Source organism: Rhamphochromis sp. 'chilingali', assembly GCF_963969265.1.
Source record: "Rhamphochromis sp. 'chilingali' genome assembly, chromosome: 7".
Taxonomy (NCBI): Eukaryota; Metazoa; Chordata; class Actinopteri; order Cichliformes; family Cichlidae; genus Rhamphochromis; species Rhamphochromis sp. 'chilingali'.
In genome coordinates, this window is record NC_137934.1 from 35,092,984 (window position 1) to 35,110,652 (window position 17,669).

The 17,669-nt window shown below is 39.8% G+C and overlaps 1 protein-coding gene across 1 annotated transcript; it reads right to left on the minus strand.

Annotated features, from left to right (window-relative positions):
- Window positions 1-3,009: 3,009 nt before the first annotated feature.
- efcab7 (EF-hand calcium binding domain 7) lies at window positions 3,010-15,532 on the minus strand. The gene is made up of 13 exons (XM_080886515.1): window positions 15,179-15,532; window positions 13,699-13,910; window positions 13,233-13,319; window positions 12,598-12,781; window positions 11,049-11,170; window positions 8,781-8,922; window positions 6,875-6,984; window positions 6,512-6,675; window positions 6,151-6,284; window positions 5,891-6,039; window positions 5,555-5,764; window positions 5,089-5,196; window positions 3,010-4,938 (listed from the first exon to the last, which is right to left on the minus strand). The coding sequence occupies exons 1-13, from the start codon at window positions 15,306-15,308 to the stop codon at window positions 4,858-4,860; spliced, it is 1,833 nt and encodes a 610-aa protein (XP_080742641.1). The 5' UTR covers window positions 15,309-15,532; the 3' UTR covers window positions 3,010-4,857.
- Window positions 15,533-17,669: the final 2,137 nt, after the last annotated feature.

Genomic DNA, 17,669 nt, shown 5'->3' on the forward strand with positions numbered 1-17,669 from the left:
CAGTTCATCATCCACTGTATGAAACAAGCAGTTTCTATTGTGTGAGAACGAAGTTACACCTGCAATACTCATAGAAAAAGATGTATGATTATTTGCAGGGTAACGCTTGCGACATAGCCAGTTTCGACCCATTGCTGTTTGCCTTTTGCTTCACAGTGTTTGATCAACATACAGTAGGGCAAAAAAGTATTTAGTCAGCCACCGATTGTGCAAGTTCCCCCACTTAAAATGATGACAGAGGTCAGTAATTTGCACCAGAGGTACACTTCAACTGTGAGAGACAAATTGTGAAAAAAAATCCATGAATTCACATGGTAGGATTTGTAAAGAATTTATTCGTAAATTAGGGTGGAAAATAAGTATTTGGTCACCTCAAACAAGGAAAATCTCTGGCTCTCACAGACCTGTAACGTCTTCTGTAAGAAGCTTTTCTGTCCCCCACTCGTTACCTGTATGAATGGCACCTGTTTGAACTCATCATCTGTATAAAAGACACCTGTCCACAGCCTCAAACAGTCAGACTCCAAACTCCGCCATGGCCAAGACCAAAGAGCTTTCGAAGGACACCAGGAAAAGTATTGTAGACCTGCACCAGACTGGGAAGAGTGAATCTACAATAGGCAAGCAGCTTGGTGTGAAAAAAATCAACTGTGGGAGCAATCATCAGAAAATGGAAGACATACAAGACCACTGATAATCTCCCTCGATCTGGGGCTCCACGCAAGATCTCATCCCGTGGGGTCAAAATGATCATGAGAACGGTGGGCAAAGATCCCAGAACCACACGGGGGGATCTGGTGAATGACCTGCAGAGAGCTGGGACCAAAGTAACAAAGGTCACCATCAGTAACGCACTACAACGGCAGGGAATCAAATCCCGCAGTGCCAGACATGTTCCGCTGCTGAAGCCAGTGCATGTCCAGGTCCGTCTGAAGTTTGCCAGAGAGCACATGGATGATACAGCAGAGGATTGGGAGAATGTCATGTGGTCAGATGAAACCAAAGTAGAACTTTTTGGTATAAACTCAACTCGTCGTGTTTGGAGGAAGAAGAATACTGAGTTGCATCCCAAGAACACCATACCTACTGTGAAGCATGGGGGTGGAAACATCATGCTATGGGGCTGTTTTTCTGCCAAGGGGACAGGACGACTGATCCGTGTTAAGGACAGAATGAATGGGGCCATGTATCGTGAGATTTTGAGCCAAAACCTCCTTCCATCAGTGAGAACTTTGAAGATGAAACGAGGCTGGGTCTTCCAACATGACAATGATCCAAAACACACCGCCCGGGCAACAAAGGAGTGGCTCCGTAAGAAGCATTTGAAAGTCCTGGAGTGGCCTAGCCAGTCTCCAGACCTCAACCCCATAGAAAATCTGTGGCGGGAGTTGAAAGTCCGTGTTGCTCGGCGACAGCCCCAAAACATCACTGCTCTCGAGAAGATCTGCATGGAGGAATGGGCCAAAATACCAGCTACTGTGTGTGCAAACCTGGTAAAGACCTATAGTAAACGTTTGACCTCTGTTATTGCCAACAAAGGTTATGTTACAAAGTATTGAGTTGTATTTTTGTTATTGACCAAATACTTATTTTCCACCCTGATTTACGAATAAATTCTTTACAAATCCTACCATGTGAATTCATGGATTTTTTTTTCCACATTCTGTCTCTCACAGTTGAAGTGTACCTCTGGTGCAAATTACTGACCTCTGACATCATTTTAGGTGGGGGAACTTGCACAATCGGTGGCTGACTAAATACTTTTTTGCCCCACTGTAAGTAGAACAAAGTTTACCATCAGATCTGTCAAAACAGAAGGTTGTCCTTAAGTACAGAAGTACTGTGCAAATTCTTCATATTGTGCTGAGAAATGGAAAATAGGTGCAACAATTTATAGAAACATGTGCAAACGTAAACATAAATACAGCACTGCTACAATAATGTTGAGGTCCAGTCTATGTGGAGGCCAATCCATGACTGATAGTATTCCATTGTGTCTTCTTCTATCTAGGTATGCTTTCACTGAATTGTGTTTGGGATCAGACTACAAAAACAGAGGCTCCATATGTTTTGCATATGGCTGTGGGCTCACTGTTGCACCTCTCTCCTGATCTTTTCTGTAAATACTGATGATGATTTGAACTACAAATCTCAGACTTGGATTAATTGCTCAGTCATACCTGTTGCCACTGATTTTCAGTCCTTTTCTTGTGTAATTTGGCATACCTCAGCCTTTTCTCCCCATTTCCATTGGTTACTGAGACCAATTCTGATTATTATTGTACTTTATTGAGCCCCGTGGGGAAATTGCTCTCTGCATTTAACCCATTCACTCAGTTGGGCGCCCGGGGAGCAGTGTGTAGGGACGGTACCTTGCTCAGGGGTACCTCAGGGTAGCTGTTAAGGGGAATCGAACCCCCGACCTTCCGATCATGGGGCAACCACTCTACCTACTGAGCTATCCCTGCCCCATGATGAGGCTTCAGTGAACAGTAGATGGATCAACTGAAGGTTAATCATTTCTCTGGTGCTGTGTCTGGATTTTTTCCCCCCGTTTCTTAAAAATATGACTTTCAGATACTGTTCATCTGCTGTAGTCTGTTTTTTCAGGACTGACATATCTTCTTTTGTCCTCCACTTGCCCAATTTCCTTTAAGGACATTGCACACCATGCTGAGATATTCCAAGTTTTCAACAATTAGCTATTTCAGAATTATATTGTTGGTGCATACATACTATTTAAAGCCTGTCAAACTGTTTTATTATTGGGATTTTTCATAGACTCAACAAAACAAAAATGGAACAAATTGGATTTTTCCAACAAGCTGCTAGTTTTTTGCTGTGTTGTCTGTTATGTGCAAACACAACATTGGGTCATCTCTTGAGTTAGGTACCTTCTTATACGTAAACTGTTCACGTCCGTGTTAACGGACATGAACAGCATTGACTAATGCTATATATAAAAAAAAGAGCGGTAACACTTTTGTACACTACGATATACATTTATAAAATGCATATTAACAGTTGCAGGGAAAAAAAGTTTCCGACTATAACATTAGAACACAAATTTGAACCCAATTAATTTCATTGAGAAAAACAAACCAGTATTACAAGAAATATGAACTTCTGGGATTAGCAGTAAATATCAATGTGTGAGTGGGTTCCTGGTTTTAAAGAACAGGGATCTGTTCTTCATAAGAAATGTTTCCAGAAGTGTATCAAGGGATGAACAAAAGTATGTGAGGAAAAAGAATTAATGATGTTAATCAGACTGTTACAAAAACAATTGCTAAAGAGTTTGCAACCCACAAATCACACAGATTGCATGCAAGTGAAGGATTTCCATTATTGTAACTAGCAACACGCAAAAAAAGAAACTAAATCTCTTGTAAAACACACATAACGGAGAAGTCGTTTGGCAAAGCCACTGTCCAACTGCAAGCAGCTGAATGACACCAAACCCCTATGTTGGGAAAAGAAGAGCAGACAGGGGCCTGAAACATTAAATGCATCTCACATGTCATGTGACATTTAGTGAGCTGGCTCTACTGTTTCAGTAGAGAAAGTCAAAGGTCAAATAATGGCCTGAGAGATATAAATAGAAGGTCAACACTGTACTCGACTAGAAAGGCCAAGGGCAAATAAAGCTTAGACCCGAGTGCAATGCAAAGGAATGCATTTCATTGCCAACCCCCAAATCCCCAACCCCTCCATACCCTGTAAAGAGTATGGATGAATAGCTGCACGGTTGTATAGTCTGCAAAGCTTGAATGAAAGTTAAGGCACAATTCTTGGTTACATTCAACAAACATCCACAGCATTTAAACTGCTGCAGTTCAGTGTGAACTAGGATCAGTTTTTGTCTTCTTCACAATTGGAATTGAAAATCTGCTTTTCACAACTGTTATCTGTGCCTAAAATCATTCTGATTCTTTATAAATATTCTTGAACTGCAAGACTATGTAACAAAATTAATGACTTCAGTGATGGCCACAATCAGCTAAACATGTACTTACAAGTGTCTCTAATTCCAGGAGACAATGTTGGAGCCAGAATGACATTCCTGTGTTTATGGAAAACTTGCTGATAATTCTCTAATGTCAAATTTAATGAATCCTTGACAGGAATTTTCAATATTGCTGTAAGAGATTTTTTTCAAATAATTAGTATTACTAATTTTCAAACACATTTATGTGAACAGAAGGACTTTTGTTCTTTTCCTTTAATTTTCTTATCTGTTCTGTCGAAACAAGATGGTAATGACATTCAGCAATATTAACATAAGTAAAATCCACCGTTACATGACAAGAGTGATAAAAAAAAAATGAACATAAGAAAGTGTTGTGTCCCTAATAATGACATAACACTCTATTGTGACATGATAATAATGACATGATTTTCTAAATGTTAGAAATTAAACCCTTAATCTTCAATCCTTGATTCCATGTATCACAGTAATAACAAAGTAACAAAGACAAATTCAACAGAGAGAAATAATAAAGATAATAACAATAATAATAAAACAACAGAAGGAAAAAGAAAACAACTTAAAACAGCAGGAAAATTGTTAACCGTCTCCATTATAACCAGATGTTACACAAAACTCATCGACTACCTACAAATTCAATATTACAGGCCAGGCAACAAGTCAGGCAGCTGAAATGATTAGGCACTCAGCCATTTCTCACAGTAAAAAAATACACATAATCATTAAAGCAGAGCTAGAACAACTTATGATAATTCACATTCATGATATAATGCCAGATATAGAACAAATCGCTCTTTAGTGCCCACATTTAAAACCTTGACGAATACATTTTAGCCAGAATATAAAGAGCTGTCCATTCAGGCTGGACTTTACATTCCGGGTAGTATGGTCTCCACACAGCTGTAGATCCAGTCCTGTTTTTCATTGATGGGTAGAACATGTTGGCACACCTACAGGAAATCATCAATATCCTGCATCATGCTTTTTACATGGAGTGAATAACTTAAATGTTAAAGTGTCTTTTTTCTTCTAATAAAATAATAATGATTATAAATTCATTATAATATTAGCAAAGCAGCATTGTTACCATGCCTACTTACCATTTTAGTCCTGGCTGGCACTTCTACAGCAAACACTGTCATGCCTCTGCTACTGCAGCAGTTCCTGCTCTGCTCGTTGTTCACATGCACAGTCACGCTCTGGTTTGTCTGCAATCAAAGCAGTCAGTGTGCAACTGATTATTACACAGAATAAAGCTAAACATTCTCATGATAATCAGGTGCACTCTTATAAAGTAGCTGCTTTGCTTCACTGGATCATTCTTTTAGAGTCGCTCTCGTTGCTATGAGAAAGGACACTGCTGCTGCATAACAATTACAAATGAATAGTGCGTCTCTATAGCAGTTGACTGTATTAAGACAGTAAGGTTTGGGTAGTGCTATCCACTGCAGATGTTTGGCAAATACAAGTATCAATCACGTTGATGCTCTAAACGAACACCATTTTTATTTAAGGGATTATCTGTGACATTCTTATAATTCCTCCTACACAAATTTTGTACTCTACCTTGTTGGTAATGAGGGAGGAAATCCTGTGCTCCCCTTTGTAGGTGTAGATGAACACATTGTCGTGTCCCCTCAGTGCTTTGGCCCCTGTTCTAGCTGTGATGGACTTCTGGAGCGCCTGGTTCAGAAGCTTGGGCCCTGAATCCATGCTGAGGGGCTGGATGGATGGCTGAGTGCTTTCACAGTATACGTCTATCTGGAATGGACAGGCCTGGTGGAGCGGGAGGGAGGGTTTATGTAGTAAGTAGTCATGATGTGTGCCTGATATCAGGCTATTGCATGTATGCCAAGGATGTATGTTTATGTATTCTGACTAAAACCATATATGCAAACCTACCTCTACCAGCTCCAGCATACGGTTGTAACCCATAGCTTCCAGCGTGACCCACATGTCTGCAGGGTCTCCATCTTTCTCAGTGGCCTCCATCAGGTTCAGCTCCATGAATCCCTGTCGTGTCAGCTGGTTCTTTCTCATATCAAAGTTTTCTGTTACCACAAGGAGGTAGAAGACAGCTTTAATATCACCGTAATATCAATATAATACTGTAATAGCGCCTTCTCCTCCAATTAATTTCATATTAATTTCATAATTTTTACCTTTGCAGACGGCCCAGGCATCCTTGTCACACTTCTCTCCGCTGGTCCTGAGCTCAAAGAAATTGTACTCCTCCAGGCTGAGCAAACCATTGCCATCAAGGTCTATAATCTCAAAAATGTCAGACAGCACCTCCCTGTGGCAGAAACAGAGCAACACAGAAATATCAGCAGACCTGCAGGCAGCCAACTTCAACTTTTTCAGATGTCCTCACTCCTTCAGGTCCTGTGAGAAGAACAGAGGTAGCAAAGCACGGCACACTTTTATCCCAGTGTGGATCCACTGAGCTTTATAAACATTTTATAGATTAGTAAACACTGAAATTCTCACCAGTCAAACACTGTAAAACTGAGACAGCCTCACCTGAACTCCCTGGTCAGGTCTAGTTCTTCTGTGTCAGTCCTGTAGAACAACTCCACGGGTTTACCAGAAGGGCTCTTTCTGCTCCTTTTCTTTAACCTGCAGCCACTGGTGAAGGGAAGCAGGTGGTATGTCCCAGCATTCAGTTCCCCTTTCCAAATATACTTCTACAGAGATAGAAAAAAAGAGGTTGCACAGTAAACAGACAACACCAAAAATATCCTGGCATACAATATCATCACATTTCAGCTTCCCAAATGATTCCAGCTTTTATGATATCAGTGGATCTGGGTCTGGCTTTTATATCAATCAAGTCCCAATGGGACTGATTTAATAATACGAACCTGTTAAGACAGCCAAACTTACTTCTTTGTCTTTTGACTCAGTGAAACACACTAAATTTGTGTCTTCTTTAGTTTCACCAGCTGACATGACAAAAAGTGCTGTGTCCACTGTCATCCATGCTGAGGACTTGTCTGAAAATTAGAGCAAAACCACATGAATGCATAAAGATTTTACACAGGACTTTAACATTTTAGCTCTACAGACTATTTAATTCAGCACAGATTTTTACCCTACAAGCAATAAGGGAGGGTTCAAAGAAGATCAACTTACCCAAGATTTTCAACGTTTTTTTCTGATTGTACAAAATGAAATGGACCGATGAGATTTTACATTCCTCGAAGACTTTTTGCAGCCCACATTAATCCAGTCAGTCTACTGATTGAGCCAAAACAAATAAACTGATGTGCGCCTTCCTAATAAATGATCTTCCACTGAGCTGAAATTCAGTCTGACCTGATGCTACACGATGTAACAGATTTTTAAACAGCAAAAGGAAAGTAAATCTTCTTTGTGATTTCTATTCTACAATACTTTATGTTACAGCATCACAGGGAACATCTAAAACCACTCAGCTCAAACAGTGGTTCTCAAACACTGTTCAATAATGTACACCCCCTTTGAAATGTTTCTTCACCCAGTTAAAGTCGTCTGAAAAATAAAGTACAACCTCTTTCAGTTTTTATATATCGGGATAATAAAAATAACCTCACCAGCAGGTCTAAAAAATGAGGTAAATACAACCTCAGATGAACTACAAAACATGATATTATGTCGTTATCCCCTGCATTACTCCAAAGTACCATCGGGGTATTCCAGTGAGAGATTAAATATGGCCCTGTCCCTTTCTTATAGTAATATACACAACCCCAACTCAAAAGAAAAGAGACGGGACACTATGCAAATTCTAAATGAAAACAGAATTCAATGATTAGTAAATCCCATAAACCTATATTTCATTCACTGTAGAAATGTTTAAAGTGACAAAATGGACCATTTTAAGAAAAATATCAGCTCATTTTGAATTTGACAGCAGCAGCATGTCTCAAAAACGTTGTGACAGAGGAACAAAAGGCTAGAGAAGTAACCAGTCCTAAGTTGGAGGAACAACTAATTATGTTAACTGACAACAGGCCAGTAATATGACTGGGTATAAAAGAGCATCTTAGAGTTTCTCAGAAGAAAAGCTGGGCAGAAGTTCACGTCTACAAATAGTGGATGAATTTCAGGATAATGTTCCTCAACATAAAGTTGAAATGGTTTTGAATATCTCATAATCTGTCTTTCATAATATCATCAAAAGGTTAAGAGAATTAGAGATTAAGATCAGCATTCGATGTCTGTGAACTTCAGGCCCTCAAGTGGCACTGGTGTGGAAATCAGGAACCCTTTCAGAAATCACTGCGAACATAGTTCACTATGCCATCTACAAACACAGGCTAAACTGACACCATCGATGCTGAAAAGCAGATTTTAGAGCAACGCATGCGCCCATCCTGACATCTTTTTCAGAGAAAGCATCGCATATTCCAGCAACAAAATGGTAATCCACAAACTGCTTCTATTACAACAGCACGGCTTCACAGTAGAAGAACCCGGGTGCGGAACTGGCCTGTCTGCAGTCCAGACTTTTCACCAAGTGAAAACATTTGGGGCATCATGAAAGAAAAAAATATTTCTACAAAAAGACTCAGGACTGTTGCACAGCTAGAATCCTAAATCAGAGAAGATGGAACGACATCCTCTCCTAAAAGTCCAGCAGCTGCTCTGCTCAGTTCCCGCATGTTTACAGACTGTTGTTAAAAGAAGAGGTGATGCTACACAGCGGTAAACAGATGCCTGCTCCAGCTTTTTGAGATCAAATTCAAAATGAGACAATATTTTCTCTAAAAAGATACATTTCCTCTGTATCTGCAGTTTAAGTACCAACCAGGTCTGTGGCTGAGGCCGAGTGGTTGGATGGTTAGGTAGACGGTTGTCGTGTGGGGGATGTGGAGCTGGTACTGCAGAGCGCTGATACTCCCGTCGTCTTCCAAAAAGAAGCAGCCTTTCATAAAACTGTGATTCCAACCCTAGAAAAATGGAAAATATTCCTGTTCTGACTCAGACATTAATATAATATTGAGGAAACAGTGAGGAATAACAGTTGTTACAGTTGCATAAATACTATGTGTACAGTTTTCCTTAGTTACTTGTATGCTATTAAGTTTTACTACGTGTGACCCCATCTTAGATCTCAACACAATCTGGACACAGTTTTCCTGGTTGACAACAAAACACATTCATTCAGCAGAAACCAAAACTAATGTGCAGCTCCTGTTTAACAGGAGGACTGATCTCGTGATAGGGACAAAGTGAATAAAGCAGTCAGTCATAACAGTTAAGCAGCTCGCTTGATTAACAGAAAGTGCCATTGAGATAATTACCACTCCAATCTTCATGGGGGCATATCCATTATTACCCAGCTAATGTCAGCTCGGCAGCATGAAAACACACGTTATACACGCGCTGATCCAGAGGAGGGCAGCAGAGTCCCACTGCCTTTCTGCCGCAGCCTCAACTAAATCTTCCTCTAGGACTTGATATGGCAAATTGGAGTCCATTTAACTTTGATAAATACAGACTTTTCAATCTTGGGCCAGCGGTCATTCAAAACTATCAAGAGGCTACTTTGGCAAAATTTATGAATCCTAATATTTCTCTCCTTTTGAAATCCTGTTGTTCTTATTTCTGGCAGCACAACCGAAATGAGGTCATAATTTGAAATTGAACAGGAACATCAGCGCGAGGAAGTTTTCATTCCACTCATTGGAGACACATTAAATGAAAACACAGTTGGTGTGGACACACGGTAAGAGGGCATTGAGGGCCAACCGCGTCTGGAATAGGCTATATATCCTTTTAGTGGACAAATAAATCACCAAGTTAAACAAAGAAAGTACCATAAAGACGGAGCATGTCACTCCTTTAGAGAAAAGCTATTTTCTCAAAGTATTTATCTTGGGCTGAGAGGCATAAAAGATCAAACCATAACACTTCAGAGGTTTGTCCAGACAATATTAAATGAGGGGAAATGCCACAGGCTCCCATCCACTGCTTAAAGACATCAGAATTAATGCCCCCATAGAGAGAGGGTCAGCCTGCAGACTAATACAGGCGCTGTCACCTGCTCCGGCCACAGGTCTGATTTACTGTTTCACACAGGGTCACAGGACACCGAACCAGCCACAAACACAACCACACACACATACACACACGAGCATTTAAACCGCAGCCTTCTCATTTTGTTACACTTGTAACCTGTACATAAACACAAACACTCAGAATAAGTAAGAATAATCCTTACTGGCTGGGTTTCTATTCATGAAGACATATTTGCATCCCACACACACATCCACACACACATTCACACAGTTACAAAAACACATCCTACCCTCCACCCACCACCTCCCAGTCATCAGCCTGTGGCAATATAAAAGCCAATATGGCGAGCAGAACTTCCCCTCAGAGGTAATCTCTGGACAACCATTCTTTTACCTCGAGGTTGTCTGGCCCTTTCCAATCTCAACACCGCGCTCGCACCTGAGAGATGGAGCAGGGGGTTGTTAGTTTTATTTATATATTTACTCCCCACCCCCACCGCCCCTTTTGCTGTAAAGCAAACCAGCTGAGGTTAAGCCAGAAAGAGTGAAAACAAAGAGTGTGAGATCAATACAGTGTATATCTGTCTGCCCTGGGCTAAATTTGCCCATCAAAAATACTGCATGACACCAGGCAACGCTGTAGAGCTTCTTATAATGGGGTCCCTCGCACAAGGGCCCCACGTACTTAATATTTCCAGTTTGGTCTGTGATTCAAACTTAACAGCAATGCATAAACTCCAAATCATCTACAGATATTGTTCATTTTCTCATTAAATTAAGTTTTCTCTAATCAAATGCTGGTAAAATGTGGTTTTAAAACAGTGATATCAATGGATGGACTCTTATTTAAAGCACAAACTGATTGATGATGACTTTCATTATCACTTAATTATTTCATTTCGTTAAATTAAACACAAATGTACACTCTTCTCTGGTTCCAAGTGTACAAGCCAGTGTAATAGACTGAGAGGCTCTGGGAAAAACTGACAGGTTAACCAATAATGAAGTTATTCATTAGATGTAGCTATGAAGTCAAAACGACTGAAGGGGGTTACCTGTAAACCTGAAGGCTCTGGGAATTTGTTGGCTTTAGTGCTGCTGGATGTCATCGTGATTGAGCTTGACAGAGACGAACGTCTGCTGCGAGCTGAAGAAGGCCGGGAGGATGAGCGGTTGTCTGCAACACACACACAGGCCAGACACGTAAAAATTCTCATGGACTCACACACACACACACACACACACACACACACACACACACACACACACACACACACACACACACACACACACACACACACATCTCGCAACTTTTTTTTTTTCCTTGAAGACTAATTGAAGCTTGAAAATGTCAATTTGCTAATGAGTGGTCTGATTGTTTCGAAGTCTGGGAAATGGAGATGCGAAGGAACGAGACGGACTTATGAGCAAATTACCGTAGCAAAGAAATAAACAGACCCACTGTCATTGTGTTTGTCACAGATCTATTTTGCTGGGACTATTCTAGGCGGTCTACAGATGCATTAAAACGTAACCCCCCCAACAAAAGCTTCCATGTGAGCGCACATTGAATGTTGGGGTAGTTTTTTCTTCAGCAGAATGAACAGATAATCATCTCTCAGCAGTTCTTGGTAAAGAGAAAAAAAATATGTCAAAATTACCCATGTCTGATATGATTAAAATGTATATCTTGGGGCAGTTCTGGTTTCTACTGACAAATCTAAGACCAAATGAGCAGTCCAAATTGTTTTCGAGCTGGAAGAATAACCCATTCAACATGTGCGATCACGTAGCATCTTGTGTCAGAGCCTTGTTAAAATGTAACGCGTATAAATCAATACATGGGAGAGGCGCAATAATGTGATAATCCCGACTACTATCTGGAAGCTCATTTGTTTTTGCAGCAGTGGTGGACTGGGCCTCCTCTCTAATCCCTCATCATCTCCCCAGTGAGAAGTGGTGGAATCCTCCAAATCAATAACATGAACATGGACTGACCACTTAAATCAACCCCATCTATCTTCCCACTGTGAGCCTGTCCTTGGCTCGCTCATCCTGGACCTCGGTTCTTTTCGACACAGTGCTTCTAAAGTGAAAAAGTGAGCGTTTAACATCCACTTAATAAAAAAAAAAGTGGCTGGAGAAGCACACATTTCTCATGTTTGTAAGAAATAGTAGTTTAGCAAGTTGGAAATTACCAACTTCGAAAAAAAGAAAAGAAAAGAAAAGAAAAATAATCACGTGGGATTTCAAAAGTGATTGAACGCCTGGAGTTTTCCTCAGAGTTGACAGAGCCAATGTCAATCTCTTAATGGCAGAAATGATTACTCAAATCAAAACACTTTACAGTCTCCTCCCTCCAAACAGGCCACCTTAATTGTGTGGCTATTATGATGTATGGACTGTCTTAATGAGGTGATTTGTCATGGAGTGAGTGAAAAATCGATCAGTAACCGAGCAAATGGGAAATCTGTGTGTATGGGTGTGCATCCAAATATATGAAAATTTTGCACAAAACTGTTGTATAGTTGATGTTGTTTTTTTAACCAAAATTTTGATATCCCTTTTTTCTTTTAGCTCTCGCTAGAAGGTCGAATCCTGCACCTTTCTTTGGCGTCGTGTCCGAGTCCGCCCGCTGAGTTGCTGATGATGCTGATGACACGGAGCTCTTTGGTGGGCTGTATGATTGACTGCCAAAGTTCAGTCTCTTCAGCTTGGCATCAGCCTCAAGTCTCTCCAAAGCAGCTGTTTGACACTGCTCTACTGTAGACGCAAACAATCTGCAGAACTGACAGCAGCAGGAAAGCAAGAGTAAGAGGATGATGCATGAGCGATACTTTGAAGCAACAAGCAGCGGGATGAATGTTTACAGTCTGGTGTTAGGCAATGTTAAGAATGAGTAGAAGACGTATTAAATAAACATGAATGTGGAACAAATATGAGGAAGAATTAGAATTTCGTGTTACTCATTAATGTTCTGAGTAAATGGCATATTAAGATATAGTGTATCCATAACAAAAGTCCAGTATAAGCAAGCAATAAGAATAATGACGGAAGACTGAAAATTCAGTATAAACCTGATAACTTCAATGTTTCTTTAAGGCTGCACGACTGCACTGTACAGTATGTGTGTACAATCTGTGATACAGGAAACAGGGACAAGGGCTTTTAAGATAAGCTGTTTATAAAGTATAATTACATAAAAATCAGCAAAAGTCATTTCATATGTCTACACTTACTTCTGCGTAGTGCAGTTTGCCATCCTTGTTGATGTCAGCCAGTGAGAAGATAGCATTCACCTCCTCTTTTGTCATTTTCTCTCCTCTCTAGAAGAGCAAGAAAATATGCTTCAGTTCGTTTGCCATGTGATTTGCTAGTAAGATATTTGAGGTAACGAGTAGCTGAACAGTTGTACCTAATGTCTTGATGCATCCTCAACCATCCAGGTAAGTAAATCCCAAAAGGTTGATTCTGTTCAGTCTCTAGAAGTCACTTGGATGAGTGACGAAACATTTCTCCCACTGAAAACGCTAATTCCAGATGAACAGAATCAACCTTTTGGGAGTTGTACCTAATGAAGTGGCCAGTTAACTCAAAAATGACATCTATAACAAACTTATATAACCATATACCATACCATATTCACTTTATAACTAAAGTATAACCACTTGATGAAAATCTAATCCAAAGTGTTAGGCTACTCACAGTGATTAAGGCCTTCTCCAGTTCACTGTGTGTGATGTAGCCGTCACCGTTCACATCCATCTTTTTAAAAACTCTCATCAGCTCACTCTCCTCAGTTTTCTCCTCATGCTTGAGAATCTCACAAAAGTCATCAAAGTTCAGCTTAGATGTTGTAGCAGTCCAGTATTTATTAAGAGTGGCACTGGATGGATTTCTACCAGCTTGTTGAAGAACTGAATGGAGGAATAGGAAACAAATGTTTACACAAATAAATAAATAAATAAATGAAACCCCCTGTATCCACATTGTCCTGATGGTAATCAGGACAAGGAAATCATTCAGATGAATAGAACCGACAGTATTTTACAGTGAGATATGCAACCTTTTACCTCAAAAAATTTGATGCCGACTCAACTTCAATAGAAATTATAATTAAATTCAACACTTAAGGTGAAGTTTATTTTCAAATTTGGCCATCCTTCCAAATAGGATGAGCAGATGTCCTTCTTTAAGTGGAAATGCCACAGCATTTCTGTTCCCTGACCCCCTGTCCCATATTTTAACTGGTTCTACAGGACATGCACTTTTCTCCATACTGGATTTTACCAAATGCACATGAATGGAGGGTTTTTTTTTGTTTTTTTTTTATAGTCAGAAGGTTAGCCAGTATAATGCCATACTCATCAAAGAGTTACAAGTTTCAATTCACCAAAAATAAAAACATTTTAAAAAAAAATCACAGCTTTGGTTGAATTTTCAGTTTGAACAGAGGGAGAAATATGGTGTGAAGTCACAGAGAATATGTGTGTCATAATTGGTAATTATTGCTAAAAACTGGGCAGCACGGTGGCACAGTGGATAGCACCTGAATTCAATTCCACCATTAGGCCAGAGTCTTTCTGTGTGGCATTTGCATGATCTCCTGTTGTTTACATGGGATCTCTCCGGTTACTAAGACTTCCTCCCACAGTCCACAGACATGCAGTACCCTGCCTCTTGCCCTAAGACAACTCGGATAGGCTTCAGCCCCCCCACCCCCCGCGACAGAAGAAATAAGTGTGCCAGTTTAAGGAGGCTTATAGATGCTTCCCTAATAAAATATTAGAGTGTGTATAAAGACTGTTGAATGAGGCTATAAGAGCAAATTTTAACTTTTACTTAAGAGAACTGCAAACACAATTGGCCTTTACATGGCAAACACCAATCCTGGATTTTTATCTTTAAATTAGCGATGAAAAACCTCCCGTCATTGTTAATGTTTGCCCCACATTTAGGTTGTTGGGATCTGGTCACCCTGGTCTCAGAGTTTGGGGGAAATTCCCATTTTCTACTTTCAATCATTTCTTTTCATAGTATAAGTATAGAACACAGAGAAAAGTGGCCCATTATAGTGAAACTCAGCGATAAAAACTTGTTACTTACTACACATCACAATCACAATGAACTGCTTACAAAGGTTTATTTGTTGCTAGCTAACAATCAGTGAGTTGTCTTCGCTTACCACGGCATAAGTGCTGTTTCGAAGTGATATTTGTCAAACTAGATCTGAACACAGCCAGGTACGCGGCTCTGCACTGCATGTAGAAAGCCTCATCCTCTTCAGAAGGACGGGGTGACTCCTGAAAAGACATCTTCCGAAGAACAGATCGACCTGCTTACCCTTAGCTAAGTCTCGCCAGCTTAGAAAAAAACGGTAGCCGGATATGGCAGCTTTTACCTCATTATCAAGCTGTGACCGTCATGTTTAACCAGCTAAATGCAGTGTATTGAATAAGATTAGAATGAAACAATGACACTTATCGTCACACATCATACTGGTACATCTAGGCTGTTGCTATGTAAACAAAAAAAATCCAACGGTACGCATGAAAACGGACACGGAAGAAACACAAGTTAAACGTTCCGGTTGCTTTTAAAACGGACGTGAAGCGGTGCTTGCCCTGCCGAGGTGATTAAAAACAATATGTATGATAAAAAAAACATCGCATTTAAAACGTTGTTTGAGTCTTTGTTTTTAGGAAAATGTATTTTAGGAAGTTCGTATATAGCAAAACATAAAAACTACAAATGCGATCGCATAGTAAGCTGTTCCTGAAGGCTTTAAACTTAAAAAGACAAAAAAAAAAAAGGATAAAGTATTCTTCCGTGAAAATTTGGTAGCTCTTTATTACTTTAGGTCGTTCATTTATGATTTTTTCCATATCATCTATGTTAACATCAAAGAATATGTACATAACAACAATTCAGGCTGTGAACACTCATTAAAGTAATATCACCTGTTTAAGTAAGTGTGGGCAATGCAGCCCTACATGAACTACACCAATAGTTTTTTGCTGCATTATAGTTAACTTAAGTTGCAACAAGTTTAAAAAACAAAAACAAAGATAGTTTAGAGGTTTTAAATATACTTGTAATTTACATTCACATTTTTCACAAGACCTTTTCACATATATAGAAGTTCTTAAAGGTCTGCTGATAATGTATTCACAGCTACAGTCCCCCATTCTCAGAGGTCAAATAAGTTGACAAACAATCATAATTTTAAATATAAGTATTCTTTCAATACTTAAATGAAAATCCTTTCCTCTCAGTGAGTGCCTGAAGTTTAGACATTACCAGAGAGGGTTCTTCATTTGCTGCTTTTCAGTGGGTGTCTCTGCATTCATTTTCATAACCTGACAATTTAGAATGTACAATTGAAAAGTTGCTCTATTGGCTGGGTGAATACTTCAGGCAGCAAAAACCCAAGAAAGAGGAGCCAAAATGGAAGGACAGGCCCCTGCACGGTATGTACCTCTGGCAGATAGAGGAGGTTGTTGACATGCACAAATCCTGCCATCCTACTAGTGGCTGGACTGAAAGACAGGATAGAAACAAGCTTTAAATGCAAGATCCATAGAGACAGGGGTCTACCACTCCAGGAAAGACCCCAGGTGCAGACTGTGTAAAGATGCCCCTGAGACAATCCAGCACATAACAGCAGGGTGCAAGATGCTAGGAGGCAGGGGAAACATGGAACGCTATAATCAAGCTGATTTCAAATACAGATAGCTTTTCACATTCAATTTAAATATGATGCTCAAAGAGATGCCAACGAGGAAGCCCATCATTAAACTGCAAAAACAAAATAAACCTATTAGAGAAAAAGGAAAAACTTCAGGAGTGGCCAAATCCACAATCTGCTGCATTCTTGAAAGGAATGAATGTTATGACAAACTATGACACAACACCATAAAGCCTGAAAGAGCACAGTAGACAACTTAAGTGGATGATGACAGAATTATTTCCATGGTTAAGAAAATCAACTTCACAACATTTAACCAACTCATAAATACTATCAAGGAGGCAAAAGACACCTTTGTGAATGGAGATACAAAGAGTAGAAAAGAGAGTTCATGATCTGATGCATACCACATCATTGAATGACAGAACATCATCAGTATGTTTACCTCTGGTGTGACTGCTGATAACAGGATGAAGTATACAGGACTGTACGCTCTGTTCAGATTCTGCTAAATGCTGCGAAACTGATCAGACAGCGCGTCACAGTGAAAATGGATAATGACCCAAAGCATGAGCAACACAAGAGCTCTCAAGGCAAAGAAATGGGTTATTCCAAAAGCGGCCAAGACTGTCACCTGATCTCAACCCAACAGAGTGTGCTTTTCAGTTATTAAATACAAGACTGAATTCAGAGAGACCCACAAACAAGAAGTAACTGACGTTTGCTCCAGTAAAGGCAAGGAGAGAATATCAAAGCAGGAAACAGCATTTGGTGAAGTTCATGGGTTCCAGATGTCAGGCAGTCAAAACAATCTTTATTTTTTAAATTATGTTACTTTGTCCAGTCATGATTGAGCTTCTAACAATTGTGAACTATGTATAAAAATGTCTGTAAACAGTTTCTGCAAAAGTTTTGTTAAACCCCCTAAATTAAAGCTGAAAGTCTACACTTCAATCACATATTGATTAATACAGTTTTTTTTTTTTTA